The following is a 16,942-nucleotide window of genomic DNA, read 5'->3' as shown; positions in this document are numbered from 1 at the left end:
AAAGAACCTTTATATACAGATTTCAGTGGCTTTTTTTACTCATTAGTCCGGTTACACGTTCAATTAATAATTAACTTATCGTATTATAACGCACGAGGTTGATAAAACTAAGTACGAACGATAGGATTAGGCGTACGTGCGCTAACGATATCCTGCTCATATGCCTTTGATATTGGCTTAGATGGGCCAGTTTTCAGCGAACTTAAGGTCTTGGTTGGAACTTTGGTCTTAAGCAGTTACCGGATATATGTAACTATACTTGAGACCTTAGAACTTATATCTCAAGATGGGTGGCGCACTTACGTTGTAGATGTCTATGGGCTCCAGTAAACACTTAACACCAGGTGGGCTGTGAGCTCGTTCGCCCATCTAAGCAATAAAAAATGTATATAATATATTATATAATAGACGCCGCCACTGTATGGCAGCAGTTTAGCATTAAAGAAAGTTTTGAAAAACGTATGAGGTCAAAATACAAATGTAAATACCAAATACCAATCTTCTTCTTCTTGTAGATGTCTATGGGCTCCGTTTACCTCTTAACACCAGGTGGCCCGTGAGTTCGTCCACCAGCTTAAGCAGTAAAAAAAAATAAAAATTGTAATGACGAACAATGTTTTTAAATTAATATCGATTAAGTTTTTAGAACCGTAATCAAAAGATTTCTTACCTACGGTTTTATTTTTTATTTCAGATTATATTTCATAGTTTTTGTTGGCATGAACAGCGCTCAGAGGTTTATGTGGTTTTAATTATAAGAGTACCATTATTAATACTACGGATTTACGAAAGCCGACGATAATATATAAGTACTAATCAATCAATTCTACTACTCGCGTCGCTTTTCTTATTAATGGGGGTCGTGACACCCCTTTTCGGCGCGCACTGCGGTACCGTAGATCTGGTGTAGCTGGCGTGGTGGAGCTCGATGGGGTTTAGTCGGTAGTTGGTTTTGCGGGGCGAGAGCCTCGCGCGCCTTTTGCAAGGCGTAGTCTCCTGCGAGGAATTCAGGGAGGTAGAGGACCTTGGTCCTCCTCGTCTCCCTCTTCCTCCCAGGAGGCGCCGGAGTCTGACACAGCCCGGTTCGTTACCCCCCCGGACCGGGTATCCGTAAATAGTGGTGGTAGGACCTCTTGTGAGTCCGCGCGGATAGGTACCACCACCCTGCCTATTTCTGCCGTGAAACATTAATGCGTTTCGGTTTGAAGGGCGGGGCAGCCATTGTAACTATACTGAGACCTTAGAACTGATATCTCAAGGTGGGTGGCGCGTTTAAGTCGTAGATGTCTATGGGCTCCAGTAACCACTTAAGACCAGGTGGGCTGTGAGCTGGTCCACCCACCTAAGCATTAACAAAAAAAATATTGGACTCCCCAGCGTTAAAAAAAGAAAAAAAAGGTCGTGACACCCTGCTATTGTGGCGGCATCTAAGTTGTAGATGTCCATGGACTCCGGTAAACGTTTAACACTAGGGCCGTGACAAAGAAAGTATTTTGACTCGACATTATGTACATGTGCGAAGGGATACAATAAAACAACCCAAAATCATGTTTACAAAATATATTTATTTCTAAAACGCCATTACTGTTATAACTCGAATTTTTTTGTCAAGTAGAGGAATATTTCAATGTAATTTTCACTGACTTCAAGACGACCTATTTACTTGAACGACCCAGCATCACAATAGCCAATAAATAGCTTGGCTTAAAATTCTCATCAGGATAAATATGACTATTTTATTCATTCATGTGTTTTATTTAAAATTTAAAAATACATATTGTCACTTATGTTAAGATTGGATTAGAAATTTTTAGAACTGTGCTCCCGGTCCGAAGGTTGAAATTCGAGTGGGTGAAGAGTAGTCAGCGTCAGAGCTGCAATATAGACAGGCCGTTTGCCTATTGTCCGTCAAGTCCACTGCCATGTCCATTTCTACGGCCCAAGCGTCTTATCCGGCTGGAGGATGCTGGTAGATTCGCTGTCCATCTATTTATTGCTTAAGAATCATGCTGGAGTATATTGTCAACATCTCAAATATTATTTATTTATCAAATACCAATTTAAAAAAAAAAAAAAACCTATTATCGCAACCCAGCACAAGTTGTTTAGTGAAATCGTAATTTTGTCATTGTCAGTGTCAGTTCAGTCGTTTACTGATAAAAGTTTAGTGAAGAATGTAAAACATTTACTGAAGGAATTTAATTATAATATTAATTGTCTCACATAGTTTTGAGATTTAAGTATTTATTGTTTTATTTTTATTGCGACTTATAGGGGGTGTTCTGTTTCCTTTCCGCACAAACACAACACTATAGGGTGTTCTTTTTTTTATTTATTGCTTAGATGGGTGGGTGAACGAGCTCACAGCCCACCCGGTATTAAGTGGTGACTGGAGCCCATAGACATCTAAGTCCTAAGATCTCAGTATAGTTACAACGGCTGCCACACCCTTCAAACCGAAACGCATTACTGCTTCACGGCAGAAATAGGCAGGGTGGTGGTACCTACCCATGCGGACTCACAAGAGGTCCTACCGCCAGTCTCTTTTTGACACGGAATAAAACTTATTTTCATTTCCTCATCACACAGTTTTTATTTCCTATACGCTGACGGATACTTGTGATAATTAAAAATATTAATAAACAATTGTATTTGTTTAGCAGAACATAATACTAATGACCGACGAATATATAGAAATGATATAAAAGTCAGTTCAACGACAAACGGATATGGTTTTCACACAAATACACTAAGTAACATTGTCACAAAACTTCTTCACGTTTAGTAGAATTGTGTTATAGCTTATATTCATACTAATTAATACATTTAATCTTAATGATTTTATAGTGGACTGAGAATTAGTTAAACGCATAATATTTGGTTACAGTAGATTGGGGGGAATCGGGACGCTTTGCAAATCCAACAAAAATTTTCAGCGGTTTTTCTTACGGTAATACCAATAAAATTAAGATTAAAATGGTTCCGGAGGTTAAAATTTGCATATACGATGCATTATTATACATAGTTAATTGGAAAATATACACAAAAACTTTAAAAAAAAAAACTAGCTTGGCTTTTGGGGTGAATCGGGTCACGTAGAGGATAATAACGTTTTTCGATAGGGCTGGCACCGTTTAGTTGTTAGGTAGGTACTTACCTTTAGATAATCAACTTTTCAATATCTTTAATCAGTTACAAAACTCTGATGACTAAAATACACTATTTAATATTCATAAACACTAAATAAAAGTCCTTTAAAATTTAACAAAATGAAATCTCCACAAAAGCATTGTGACAATCCAGATTTGTTCCTTTTCCCCCCAATCTACGGTACTAACTGTACTAGCTTGAGCAAACATTTTACACAAATTGAGATTGAAAGCAAGTAAGTACGTCTGTGCGTCCGTCAGCACCAGTCGTGCACGCAGTCCCCGCGGCACCGCGCCCGGGTCACGTAGCCCCGGCGCAGCGTCGAGCATCACCGCAGCAGCGCCCCCAGCCGCGCCGCCCCCTCCGCGCCCCCCGCGCCCCCCGCCAGCACCAGCGCGCCCCCCTCCTCCCCCGCGCAGCCCCGCAGCTCTCCCCGCTTGATGTCGTGGTACACGAGGAACGCGGACAGGGCCTTCTTGAGCAAGGGCTCGCAGTTATTGAAGTCTCTGCTGCTCGGCAGGCCCACGTACTTGCGCAGGTACGGGGTCAGCCTCAGCTCGAAGGCGTCGAAGGCGAGCGCCACCTTCTGCTTGATGGCGAGCGTGAACTCCGCGGAGACGAGCGGCTCGCTGTGCGCCTCCAGCCCGTCCACCTTCATCTCGGCCGTGCTGCGCTTGTCGAGCTGCTCCACCTGCGACAGCAGCAGCTTCATCTGCCACGTGTGGTACGCCGACGGATCCGTCTTCATTGTCTTTATTATCTGCGGAAGCAATGTTGCAATGTGCAATCTCTTATACGATGACGTCACTGTACAAGACCGCTAGACTTGTACACCAGACTTCGACTGCATTAATGAGCTTTTTCGCTTTTTTATAGCTTATATAGGTGGACGAACTCACAGCCCACCTGGTGTTAAGTGGTTACTGGAGCCCATAGGCATCTACAAAGTAAATGCGCCACCCACCTTGAGATATAAGTTCTAAGGTCTCAAATATAGTTACAACGGCTGCCCCGCTCTTCAAACTGCTTCACGGCAGAAATAGGCAGGGTGGTGGTACCTACCCGTGCGGACTCACAAAGTAAGAAGTGAGTGACTACTGACCTTCAAAAAAGTAGTCCATATGGGCAGAGCGCACAGGATGTCCTTGACGACGCACTCGTAGGTGACCATGTTGAGCGCCTGCACGTAGTCCTGCTCGTCCTTGGAGTACCGGCGGCACTCGCACGGCCTCCACAGGCGCGGCTCCCCCCGCCCCCCGCGCCGCCGCCGCTGCGCCGGCACGCACTCCCCGCACTCCCCGCACTCCCCGCAGCCGCGCGCCGCCTCCGCCCACAGGTAGCGCTTGGCGAAGCTGCGGATCTTGTCGTCGTTGGTGAACAGCTCGATGTTCTGGGTGATGATGGACCAGGTGTTGGCCTTGTCCAGGGTGAGCGACTGCGCCAGCATGGTGAGGAAGCCGTGCGGGTCGTGGCGGTGCGGCAGGCAGCCGGCGCGCTGCTTCACTTCCACACACCACGTGTACTCCAGGAACAGTCTGGGAACATTCATCACAATAGCATTCGATTAGAAAATCATCAATATTCACCGAACGGTTTCAGTGTTGAAGATACTTTATATATATTTTTATATTGCATAAATTTCCCCAAAACCCTGTTATAACACAGTACTTCAACAACTAATTTTAAGTGAAATAGATGTCTTTTTCCGATTGTCTCACAACTTACAGGAAATATCTGTCGCGAATTATTTCCCAATTAAATATAAATTAATCTTATGCATTCAATCGAATGTAATCAAATATTAGTTATAAGTTTTATTTTATTTTTGTTGTTAATGCACTATCGATTGCACCTATAATAATAATTGAGGTGACATCTGCCATGAACTTTAGTCAGTTTGTCAATGTTTTGTATTTATGATCACTTTGTTGGTGCAACTTAATAAATAAACACGATAACGAGATTTTTGTACCAGGTATAGGTGATAGAGACATAGTTGAGAAGTATCATTCAGAAAAATAATGATGCGGGTGCACGTGAAAGAAGTGAAACTTCTTTTGCGGTGTGCAGTATTGTGGTTTTTCTTCATTTTTAAATCAGATCTCTCTTGTAATAGAGAGTGCTGTGTATAAGAGAAACGCCCTAGCTCGTTTTGTTATTTCCCTCTCTCCACGGGTCGAGTGGTTCGCGAGACGCTCTGTTTATTTTCTCACTTTCGCTCATCCTAAATTGTATCTTTTCTCTCTAGCCGTAACGAATCTGTCGCGAGTAAAATTTTACTTTTAACGCGCCTAAAAAAGTTTCACTTCCATGGGCGACGGTAAACACTCACCATCAGGTGGGCCGTATGCTCAATAAAAAAAAAAAATACTCTTCTCTTCGTACTGGCTTCTAGTCTCGTAAACACGGCTTCGCACAACACGGGACTTGGTGGGAACGTGTCAACCGCGTTATAGAAGGGATACCTGTATTTTTTTATCTTTATTTACTATTGAGTTATTAAAATTATGGCATATAGGTACTTTAAGTTATTTGTTTAAGTTATTTAGTGTCGGTGAGACGGTACTGACTTGAGCTGGTCCCAGTTCCTGTCCCTCTGGAAGGTGATGGGCCAGTACCGAGGGTCGTCAATCTTGACCTCCTTCAGCTTGTCCAGTTCGGGGAGGATGCACGGCGCCTTCATCTGCCGCACTGAGCCCTGCAGGTCGATGACCTGAAGCAAACATTTTCTACACCGTCGCGAACAACAATGAGGGTAGTCTGTATATTGAAATTTTTTTCAAGTCTTAAACTATTGTTGGCGTGTTTGCGAACAACTTCCAACAGGAATCAGAAGAAGAGGAGGACCTCGGTCTTCTTCTTCTCTGGAGGCGCCAGAGTCTGACATAGCCCGGTTTATTACCCCCCTCGACCGGGTATCAGTAAACAGATACACCGGTGTTAAACAAAAAGGTACCGTCTTGCCTACTTCTGCCATACTTCAGTCTTTAAGGGTGACTTTTCCGGTTATCGTTCGACGAAAGGCCCCGCGAATAAATTAACCCACAGACACAGCCCACTGAGTTCCTCGCTGGATCTTCTCAGTGGGTCGCGTTTCTGATTCTGCGAAGTACGGCTCTTGCTAGAGTTCGTCTTAGCAACAACATCAGGTTTGAGCCCCGTGAGCTCACTTACTAGTAAGATTACGCTGAAATAGCCTCTCAAGGCTATCAGCTTAGGTAGGAAAAAAAGGCAATTTTCGCTTGCAATTCAGGTCTTTAAGGTCAACTTTCGTTTGCAATGTTCACTTGATTTGATTAGATTGCAGATCAGACGTCCACCTGTATGTGAGCGTAGCACAGCTCGCCGGTGTCGATGTCCCGCGGCAGCAGCAGGCGCGGCTCCACGGCCAGCACGTACAGGTGCCGCAGCGCCTGCAGGTGGTACCTGCCAACAGAGCGCATAACGGTTACAAGCGGCCGCGTGCTGCGGTCCGGGGGCGCGGCGCCGCGGCTCACCGGTTGTCCTCGCTGTGCGTCGGGAACTTGGGGAAGAAGGCGGCCAGCAGCGCGGCCACGGCGGTGGGCGTGGTGCTGAGCGTGCACCGCCCGCCGCCCAGGAACAGCAGCCCTATGGTGCAGTGGATCGCCATCTGCAAATCAGTATACAAATGTACGATTGGTAAAAACGGAACGTATGAGAAGAGCGTGGAACGGAGCGTTAAGATGTGTGAGTGAGAGAAAACGGAAAGAAAGGGAGAAGATAATGACAGAAAAAAGGAAGATGGCGAAGACGATTGACAAAATGAGCAAGGCGTAATAAGTGATAATTAATTTTTAAATCGTTACATAGTATAATACAAAGTCGCTTTCTCTGTCCCTATATCCCTATGTACTACGCAACGGATTTTAATGCGGTTTTTTTTTAATAGACAGTGATTGAAGAGGAAGGTTTATGTGTATAATAACATCCATTAAATAGTGGAGAGATCAATAATAAATTACGCGGGTCGCTAGTCAGTATATAAATGTAGGATTGGTAAGAACGGAACGTATGAAAAGAGTGCGGAACGGAACGTTAAGATGTGAGTGAGCGGAAACGGAAAGAAAGGGAGAAGAGAATGACAGAGAAAAGGAAGATGGCGAAGACGGTTGAAAAAATGAGCAAGGCGTTATAATAAAAGTGTTAATTATTTTTTTAATTATTATTATAAAAGAAGATTTTGGAACAGTGGAAGTTTTATTTTATGCGCTGCGATCCCTATTCGACATAAATACTTAAAAAAAATCCTGATTCATAAATTTACAAATAAAATTAACACGTTGCCACTCAAATATTGTGAGTCAAACATGAGGAAGTTTCAGTAGCTGTTACGTCTGTCCCACACTTCACACAGCAACTGTTACGCGGCAGAAGTGGTGGTCTCACCACACGCATTAGGCTAAGTTCATATGACCGCGCGGTACTTTTTATTGCTTAGATAGGTGGACGAGCTCACAGCCCAACTGGTGTTAAATGGTTACTGGAGCCCATAGACATTTACAACGCAAATGCGCCACCCACTTTGAGATATAAGTTCTAAGGTCTCAGTATAGTTACAATGGCTGCTCCACCCTTCAAGCCGAAACGTATTACTGCTTCACGGCAGAAATAGAATTTTATTTATTTATTTTTATGGCTTAGATAGGTGGACGAGCTCTACGACGGAACTACTTACCGCGCGGTACAAGATCAATCTAAACAGTGTTCATTATTTACATAACGGCGCGGCGCGCTGCGACCCGCGCGCGGTTCTTGTACCGCGCCTGGCTTCGCGTTGTATCGAACTATCGACCTGTTCAGTTTTCAACGCATTCATAAAAAAAATAATCAAAAGATGCAACTGACATCCTAAAGTAGTTAAAAAAAAAATTATTTGTGTAGTGTCAGCTCGGGATATAGTTACAAAAAAAGAAAGACTTTCACTTAAAATAGGCTGCACCCAGTATTGTCTTTGCCTTCTTCTCCGAAGTCTCAGTTTTCGGTATAAAATCCATATACAAATTGCCAGACTGTCGCGCCTACATATTCTGTCACGTGAAAGTTTCCGGCACGCGGTACGGCGCGGTCATATGAACTTAGCCTTACCTTGTGGCCTTACCACTAAACATACCATAACGGGTCAAATGACCCACTTTGAACTTTTGCATTGTGCACCTTATTGCTTTTGCACGTTTGACTTCATGACTTTTTTTTACGAATTAATCTATAGTTATTATACTATTTTTTTGGTTGTTTTTTTTTTTAGTACCTAATACTTGTCGTGTACCGTTATCTACCCGCTATGGTAGAAATAGGTATCACTAAGTGTTGGTATGATTAGTGTTAAGAAGGTCTTTCAAGTGAAGCTAAATGGAAAGGATATGCTCTATTCCAATGGCATGAGAGTCAAATTTCTGTGATCAGCTGTTTGACTGACCTGCCCACCGTGCGTGAGCGGCGGCGCGGCGGCGCCGGGCGCGGGCACGCGGGCGCGCAGTCTCCGGCACATGCGCAGCAGGGACAGGTCGCCGCGACCCGCCATTATCTGCCACCACACACCGTTACACTGTCGCATCTATCTCACTCTCTCTTGTCCGGTCATAATTAATAATAATAATAATAATAATAATAAGATCAGTTATTGCTTTTCACACAGATTTAATAAATCAATAATTTTGTATGCGCTGCTGAATGTGGCGTACACAGCTTGAGATTTAGATAGGAAGAAATCACTGATAGTCAAAGAATATCCGTTCATTATATACTTCGGTAACAAGTAACTAATTCTATCTAATGCGCGCGTGCCACGTACGATACATGACTCGTACACATTTAAAAAAACTGCAAAGGGAAGTGGTCACCCTCGTTCTCCAAAAAATATTAAATGAACAATTATGTACTAAATCAAACACATATTCAACAAAAGATGAAGATAATGAAAGATGAAACGGATTGGTGTTTGCCAAATATTTATACTTGTAATATTAAATTCTACGGTAGGTAGCGGCTTGGCTCAGCCCCTGGCATTGCTGACGTCTATGAGCAACGGTAATCATTCACCATTGGGCCGTATGCTCGTTTGCTTATACAGCAAAAAAGAAAAAAATACAAGCGTGCAATTCACACGTGGTAGAAGTGAAACCTTCAAAAATTAAAATACAATTATCCTAAATGTCTAAGTATTATGTAAAATTTTGTCATTAGTAAATAATTGTAAATCATCTTTTACATATTAGTATGAGGTAGTGCCCTCTGTGAATTGATATTTTAACTTAACATATAATGTGTTCTATCTCATTCTCTCGCCAGCTGAATCCGATACATTTATGTGTTTGTGTCTCTATGAACTTATTTTTTCGTTTCATCGAGTTTGTAATCACAACGATTCTCGAAATCGATCGATTGAGTCCTGAAGGTGTAAGTGTGTGGGGACAGTCACCATGCCGGCGGCCAGCAGACAGACGCACAGCGTGTACTCGAGCGTGGAGCGGCCGGCCAGCTCGGCCAGCGCGGTGTCGGCCAGCGCGGCCAGCGCGCGCGCGTGGTGCAGCACGGCGTCGCGCGCGTCCGCGTCCCCCGACCCCGCGAACCGCAGCCCCAGCGCGAACGCCGCGCCCGCCACGATGTTGCAGTACGCCTGGCTGGACAACACATCAGTCCGCGGGTAGGCACCACCGCCCTGCCTACTTCTGCCGCGAAGCAGTTGTAACTATACTGAGACCTTAGAACTTATATCTCAAGGTGGGTGGCGCATTTACGCTGTAATAACCACTTAACACCAGGTGAGCTGTGAGCTCGTCCGCCCATCAGATCCAATAACTCTTGCATTAGATACCTTCAGCTCTAACACTAGGAGTAGTCTGAGGAACCCCGGTAACCGTACTCGCCGAGCTCGACAAAGAGGTCGACGTGCAACCTAACCCATGCATCAGTCCGCTGAGTTTCTCGCCGGATCTTCTCAGCAGGTCGCGATTCCGATCGATAGTAGATTCATTCGGGAAGCAGTTGCTCTTGAGTTGTTAGGTCTCCTTCGGAGGCGCTCGGGCAGTTGTTAGCAAATTCCACCCCTCCTAGCTGAGCCTTTGCTCGCCCACCTGACCTGGTGAAACTGGAAAAGCCTCCGGGCCACCAGTAATCTTGCAATCATAAAAAAAAGCTCTGTGATGTCTCCCAGTGAGACCCTGGTACTTCGGGTATCCACAAGCGACAGTGGCCACTCACCATCAGGCGGGTCGTCTGGCGTCATAAATAACTTACTTCATAGCTTCATAATCGATGTTGTCCTCGGTCGGTTTGACGAAGCAGTATGGCTTTATCGTTTCTGGAACTTGATCCTCGATCCACTCTTCGCTGGCTTCTATGGAGTCCCACAACATTAGGCCTGTAACAGCACAAGGTATCGTGTAATTCCACCACCCACCACGAATCACAAATTCTAAGTCTCGGTTTTACAGTACAACGATTGCCCTACCTTTTAAGCTGAAGCGCATTACTGCTCCACGGCAGGATTAGGCAGAGCGATGGGGGCTTTAAATAATCCTTACCAACGTTTACGGCGGCTTGAGAAATTAGAGACTATTGTATTTTACGAATTTTAATTGATGAATTTTTTTTTACTAAGATTTAGTTTGGAATATCGAGGTATTGTTCGAAAACAATCCCCGTGGAACAAAACTTAGGGCTAACAGTTCCTCTATAGAGGCCGTGGCTCACCCACTAAGTGGTCGCCGGGACGTCGCAACACCAACGCCAATTCTCATCGGCATTTGTCCCCAAGAGGATTAGTCTGTTAATATATCGGCTGTTTTATACGTCGCGGTAGAGTATCGATGCTCACGCGTGCTCACGACGCGCATACCACTACTAACAAATTTTATTTTGATCGTTGAGGGTAGTTCGCAGATCCGTTAGAGGTACAGTGGGCTACACAAGTGCATCGGTGTACCTCGCGCGATGACCCTGAGCATGAGCAGGTCCGGGCGCACGTAGTCGAGCTGGTAGGCGGTGTCGGGCGGCTGCAGCCAGGCGGCGGGGGCGCGGCGGCCGGCGCGCAGGTACAGCAGGCCCAGCGCCACCGTGCCGCCCGGGGACGTCACGTCCAGGTTCACGCCCGGCTTGCACCGCTCGCGCTGCCCGCCTGCCGAGCGACACGCGTCAGTGCTGTCCTCCATGGAACAATCGGGTGTCTAACCGGGTGTCTAACTCTAATAATCTGGCTTTTTAAGCAAATGTAGGAATCAGAAACGGAAACACGGTGAAGTGTGTATACTAGGATTGAGATGATAATTAAACATGGAGTACACGCAAGAAGACGTTTTCTTTTAACACCTCCCAAAATACAACATTACATGGCGACTCTGTCATGATATTATTATGAGTATTGACAACAAAACATAAATTAAATTTTAGAATGTTATCAGTCAATTAAAGTATACGGAGCTTCGTGGGAAAGAATCGCATTGGACGTCGCCGGCCCGTTCCCGGAAAGTAACAGTGTCAACAAGTACTTCATGGTGATGATGGATTACTTCACAAAATGGCCCGAAATCTGTGTTTCGACTTTTAGGGAATTCTCCCCTTTTTTAGGAAAAATTAGCTGATATTTTGGATGGTTAAAGACAATTTGAAAAATACAAGGATTTAGGGAATTTCGGGGTAAAAAGCAAAGCCTATACTAGTAACCCTCTAGTAAACATAGATTAGACCTCTGCTTTTTTCTTAGGAATTCCCCAGAATCTTAATAAGTGTAATCCGCCAAATTTTAATTTACCTATTTACGAAAACCTTGAAGTTGTCATTTCATTTTTACTAGCAGTTCCTTCTTCAAAGACTGTGGAAAGATTATTCAGTGTTCTCAAAAATGTAAACACTGACAAGAAAAACAGGCTTTCTAATCAAACCTTGAACGGCTTGCTTCATACAAAGCTGGGAATGCCAGCAAACAATTGCTCAATTTTAGAACCGAACAGTGTTATGTTACATGCAGCAAAAGAATATAAAATCAATGCGTCGACTTCCTAAAAATTTTAATCCTATAGATCTATGATCTTCTGTGGGCGTTTATATTATAATAATATATACCTACATTGAATAATATGCTGTGGTTTATTTTCTGTATTTTATTTATGCTCCCTAAATAAAGGATTTATGAAAGTTGTTTAGGAAATTTTAGAGATAAAATAAAAAAGAAACTAGGGTAAAATAGAAAACGTAAGTGGAAACACTGCGAAATCTGTGATCGTAAAAATTGTATTTCAAAATAAGAGTACATTTCCCATCACCTTCCATGGCCCCACCAACCTTGCGGTTATTAGGACCGAAGCATGAACTTCACGGCACTTACGTTCCGATCGGTTCTACAAACTGACGCCGTCCCCTTCACTCCACAAGCATCGTCCCCTTTCCGGGGCTGCTAACGACACAAACGGTCTTCGTTGCCGGGCAGTTCGCGAGATTCGCGCGCGGCGTGTCATGCATGCGGAAACTCGCGCAAGTGCCAAAAGCTGCGCTCGTCTCTGACCAAGTTCGCGTGGTAAACTGGGTCCTCCTCAATCCGCGAGATGCCCTCGAGCATCCCGCACTCCCACAGCACACGGTCCCGCCCCGCAGTGACAGTAGGAGTATAGTAGAGAGGGAGGGTGCACTGACCGTGCGCGGCGGGCCGGTCGCCGCCCAGCATGTAGGTGCGCAGCGCGTGCGGCACGCGGCGCGGCACGTCCCGCCACGCGCCCGCGCACACCAGCCCCAGCGCCAGCCCGGCCGCCAGCGCGTAGCCCTCGCGCTCCACGCAGTCGCAGTAGGAGTATAGTAGAGAGGGAGGGTGCACTGACCGTGCGCGGCGGGCCGGTCGCCGCCCAGCATGTAGGTGCGCAGCGCGTGCGGCACGCGGCGCGGCACATCCCGCCACGCGCCCGCGCACACCAGCCCCAGCGCCAGCCCGGCCGCCAGCGCGTAGCCCTCGCGCTCCACGCAGTCGCAGTAGGAGTATAGTAGAGAGGGAGGGTGCACTGACCGTGCGCGGCGGGCCGGTCGCCGCCCAGCATGTAGGTGCGCAGCGCGTGCGGCACGCGGCGCGGCACATCCCGCCACGCGCCCGCGCACACCAGCCCCAGCGCCAGCCCGGCCGCCAGCGCGTAGCCCTCGCGCTCCACGCAGTCGCAGTAGGAGTATAGTAGAGAGGGAGGGTGCACTGACCGTGCGCGGCGGGCCGGTCGCCGCCCAGCATGTAGGTGCGCAGCGCGTGCGGCACGCGGCGCGGCACGTCCCGCCACGCGCCCGCGCACACCAGCCCCAGCGCCAGCCCGGCCGCCAGCGCGTAGCCCTCGCGCTCCACGCAGTCGCAGTAGGAGTATAGTGGAGAGGGAGGGTGCACTGACCGTGCGCGGCGGGCCGGTCGCCGCCCAGCATGTAGGTGCGCAGCGCGTGCGGCACGCGGCGCGGCACGTCCCGCCACGCGCCCGCGCACACCAGCCCCAGCGCCAGCCCGGCCGCCAGCGCGTAGCCCTCGCGCTCCACGCAGTCGCAGTAGGAGTATAGTAGAGAGGGAGGGTGCACTGACCGTGCGCGGCGGGCCGGTCGCCGCCCAGCATGTAGGTGCGCAGCGCGTGCGGCACGCGGCGCGGCACGTCCCGCCACGCGCCCGCGCACACCAGCCCCAGCGCCAGCCCGGCCGCCAGCGCGTAGCCCTCGCGCTCCACGCAGTCGCAGTAGGAGTATAGTAGAGAGGGAGGGTGCACTGACCGTGCGCGGCGGGCCGGTCGCCGCCCAGCATGTAGGTGCGCAGCGCGTGCGGCACGCGGCGCGGCACGTCCCGCCACGCGCCCGCGCACACCAGCCCCAGCGCCAGCCCGGCCGCCAGCGCGTAGCCCTCGCGCTCCACGCAGTCGCAGTAGGAGTATAGTAGAGAGGGAGGGTGCACTGACCGTGCGCGGCGGGCCGGTCGCCGCCCAGCATGTAGGTGCGCAGCGCGTGCGGCACGCGGCGCGGCACGTCCCGCCACGCGCCCGCGCACACCAGCCCCAGCGCCAGCCCGGCCGCCAGCGCGTAGCCCTCGCGCTCCACGCAGTCGCAGTAGGAGTATAGTAGAGAGGGAGGGTGCACTGACCGTGCGCGGCGGGCCGGTCGCCGCCCAGCATGTAGGTGCGCAGCGCGTGCGGCACGCGGCGCGGCACGTCCCGCCACGCGCCCGCGCACACCAGCCCCAGCGCCAGCCCGGCCGCCAGCGCGTAGCCCTCGCGCTCCACGCAGTCGCAGTAGGAGTATAGTAGAGAGGGAGGGTGCACTGACCGTGCGCGGCGGGCCGGTCGCCGCCCAGCATGTAGGTGCGCAGCGCGTGCGGCACGCGGCGCGGCACGTCCCGCCACGCGCCCGCGCACACCAGCCCCAGCGCCAGCCCGGCCGCCAGCGCGTAGCCCTCGCGCTCCACGCAGTCGCAGTAGGAGTATAGTAGAGAGGGAGGGTGCACTGACCGTGCGCGGCGGGCCGGTCGCCGCCCAGCATGTAGGTGCGCAGCGCGTGCGGCACGCGGCGCGGCACGTCCCGCCACGCGCCCGCGCACACCAGCCCCAGCGCCAGCCCGGCCGCCAGCGCGTAGCCCTCGCGCTCCACGCAGTCGCAGTAGGAGTATAGTAGAGAGGGAGGGTGCACTGACCGTGCGCGGCGGGCCGGTCGCCGCCCAGCATGTAGGTGCGCAGCGCGTGCGGCACGCGGCGCGGCACGTCCCGCCACGCGCCCGCGCACACCAGCCCCAGCGCCAGCCCGGCCGCCAGCGCGTAGCCCTCGCGCTCCACGCAGTCGCAGTAGGAGTATAGTAGAGAGGGAGGGTGCACTGACCGTGCGCGGCGGGCCGGTCGCCGCCCAGCATGTAGGTGCGCAGCGCGTGCGGCACGCGGCGCGGCACGTCCCGCCACGCGCCCGCGCACACCAGCCCCAGCGCCAGCCCGGCCGCCAGCGCGTAGCCCTCGCGCTCCACGCAGTCGCAGTAGGAGTATAGTAGAGAGGGAGGGTGCACTGACCGTGCGCGGCGGGCCGGTCGCCGCCCAGCATGTAGGTGCGCAGCGCGTGCGGCACGCGGCGCGGCACGTCCCGCCACGCGCCCGCGCACACCAGCCCCAGCGCCAGCCCGGCCGCCAGCGCGTAGCCCTCGCGCTCCACGCAGTCGCAGTAGGAGTATAGTAGAGAGGGAGGGTGCACTGACCGTGCGCGGCGGGCCGGTCGCCGCCCAGCATGTAGGTGCGCAGCGCGTGCGGCACGCGGCGCGGCACGTCCCGCCACGCGCCCGCGCACACCAGCCCCAGCGCCAGCCCGGCCGCCAGCGCGTAGCCCTCGCGCTCCACGCAGTCGCAGTAGGAGTATAGTAGAGAGGGAGGGTGCACTGACCGTGCGCGGCGGGCCGGTCGCCGCCCAGCATGTAGGTGCGCAGCGCGTGCGGCACGCGGCGCGGCACGTCCCGCCACGCGCCCGCGCACACCAGCCCCAGCGCCAGCCCGGCCGCCAGCGCGTAGCCCTCGCGCTCCACGCAGTCGCAGTAGGAGTATAGTAGAGAGGGAGGGTGCACTGACCGTGCGCGGCGGGCCGGTCGCCGCCCAGCATGTAGGTGCGCAGCGCGTGCGGCACGCGGCGCGGCACGTCCCGCCACGCGCCCGCGCACACCAGCCCCAGCGCCAGCCCGGCCGCCAGCGCGTAGCCCTCGCGCTCCACGCAGTCGCAGTAGGAGTATAGTAGAGAGGGAGGGTGCACTGACCGTGCGCGGCGGGCCGGTCGCCGCCCAGCATGTAGGTGCGCAGCGCGTGCGGCACGCGGCGCGGCACGTCCCGCCACGCGCCCGCGCACACCAGCCCCAGCGCCAGCCCGGCCGCCAGCGCGTAGCCCTCGCGCTCCACGCAGTCGCAGTAGGAGTATAGTAGAGAGGGAGGGTGCACTGACCGTGCGCGGCGGGCCGGTCGCCGCCCAGCATGTAGGTGCGCAGCGCGTGCGGCACGCGGCGCGGCACGTCCCGCCACGCGCCCGCGCACACCAGCCCCAGCGCCAGCCCGGCCGCCAGCGCGTAGCCCTCGCGCTCCACGCAGCTCTCCGCCTCCGGGCCCGGCGGCTTGCCTGCACGCGAGCACCCGTGTTGCTTACTACACATCGTAATGCACCACCCACCTCGAGATATCAGTTCTAAGGTCTGAATATAGTTACGTCTACCCCGGCCTTCAAACCGAAACGCATTACTGCTTCACGGCAGAAATAGGCCTTGTGATTGGTAATTACCCGTGCGAACTCACAAGAGGTCCTATCGCCAGTAATTACGCAAATTATAATTTTACGGATTTTGATTTTTATTACACAATATTATTCCTTTACCGTAGAAGTCAATCGTGAACATTTGTCAAGTACGTATTTCATTAGAAAAATTGGTACCCGCCTGCGGGATTCGAACACCGGTGCATCACTAAATACGAATGCACCGTCTTATCTTTTAGGCCACTAGGAGTTCAGCAACAAATCAGTTATCAGTGAGCTCACCGATCTCGTTGAGCAGCACCTGCGTGTAGTGCGCGTGCGCGGTGCCCTGGTACAGCAGCCCCACGCCCATCAGCGCCGCCACCAGGATGTTCTGCTGTATGTCCAGCTCCACCGACGTGGGGGGCAGCAGCGGCTCCAGGTGGATGCTGAGCATTTTGGTAGCTTGGACGTCCATTGTGCCTAGGTAGTATTCGCAGTCGCTCAGTGCACAGCAAGATATCAAGCTGTCACAGTTATGTTTAACTAAAGAATTTCTTTCTTTCTTCTTTATCGAAGGCAGGTT

The 16,942-nt window shown here is 51.0% G+C and overlaps 1 protein-coding gene across 2 annotated transcripts in view; it reads right to left on the bottom strand.

Annotated features, from left to right (window-relative positions):
* Nucleotides 1-1,545: 1,545 nt before the first annotated feature.
* Nucleotides 1,546-16,942, bottom strand: part of LOC101739449 (uncharacterized) — a 28,986-nt gene continuing 13,589 nt past the window's right edge. For both annotated transcript variants that reach the window (XM_062673556.1, XM_062673555.1), the window contains exons 7-17: nt 16,660-16,839; nt 12,799-16,245; nt 11,096-11,287; nt 10,408-10,531; nt 9,590-9,791; nt 8,588-8,695; nt 6,648-6,781; nt 6,471-6,576; nt 5,721-5,863; nt 4,253-4,685; nt 1,546-3,910 (exon numbers count right to left, since the gene is read on the bottom strand). In XM_062673556.1, the coding sequence (XP_062529540.1) occupies nt 3,479-3,910; nt 4,253-4,685; nt 5,721-5,863; nt 6,471-6,576; nt 6,648-6,781; nt 8,588-8,695; nt 9,590-9,791; nt 10,408-10,531; nt 11,096-11,287; nt 12,799-16,245; nt 16,660-16,839 (5,501 nt within the window). In that variant the 3' untranslated portion in view covers nt 1,546-3,478. The remainder of the gene's footprint in view (nt 3,911-4,252; nt 4,686-5,720; nt 5,864-6,470; nt 6,577-6,647; nt 6,782-8,587; nt 8,696-9,589; nt 9,792-10,407; nt 10,532-11,095; nt 11,288-12,798; nt 16,246-16,659; nt 16,840-16,942) is intronic.

The sequence above is a fragment of the Bombyx mori genome, chromosome 18, assembly GCF_030269925.1.
Source record: "Bombyx mori chromosome 18, ASM3026992v2".
Taxonomy (NCBI): Eukaryota; Metazoa; Arthropoda; class Insecta; order Lepidoptera; family Bombycidae; genus Bombyx; species Bombyx mori.
The sequence above is the reverse complement of the archived record's forward strand: the minus strand, read 5'-3'. Positions and strand labels throughout refer to the sequence as shown.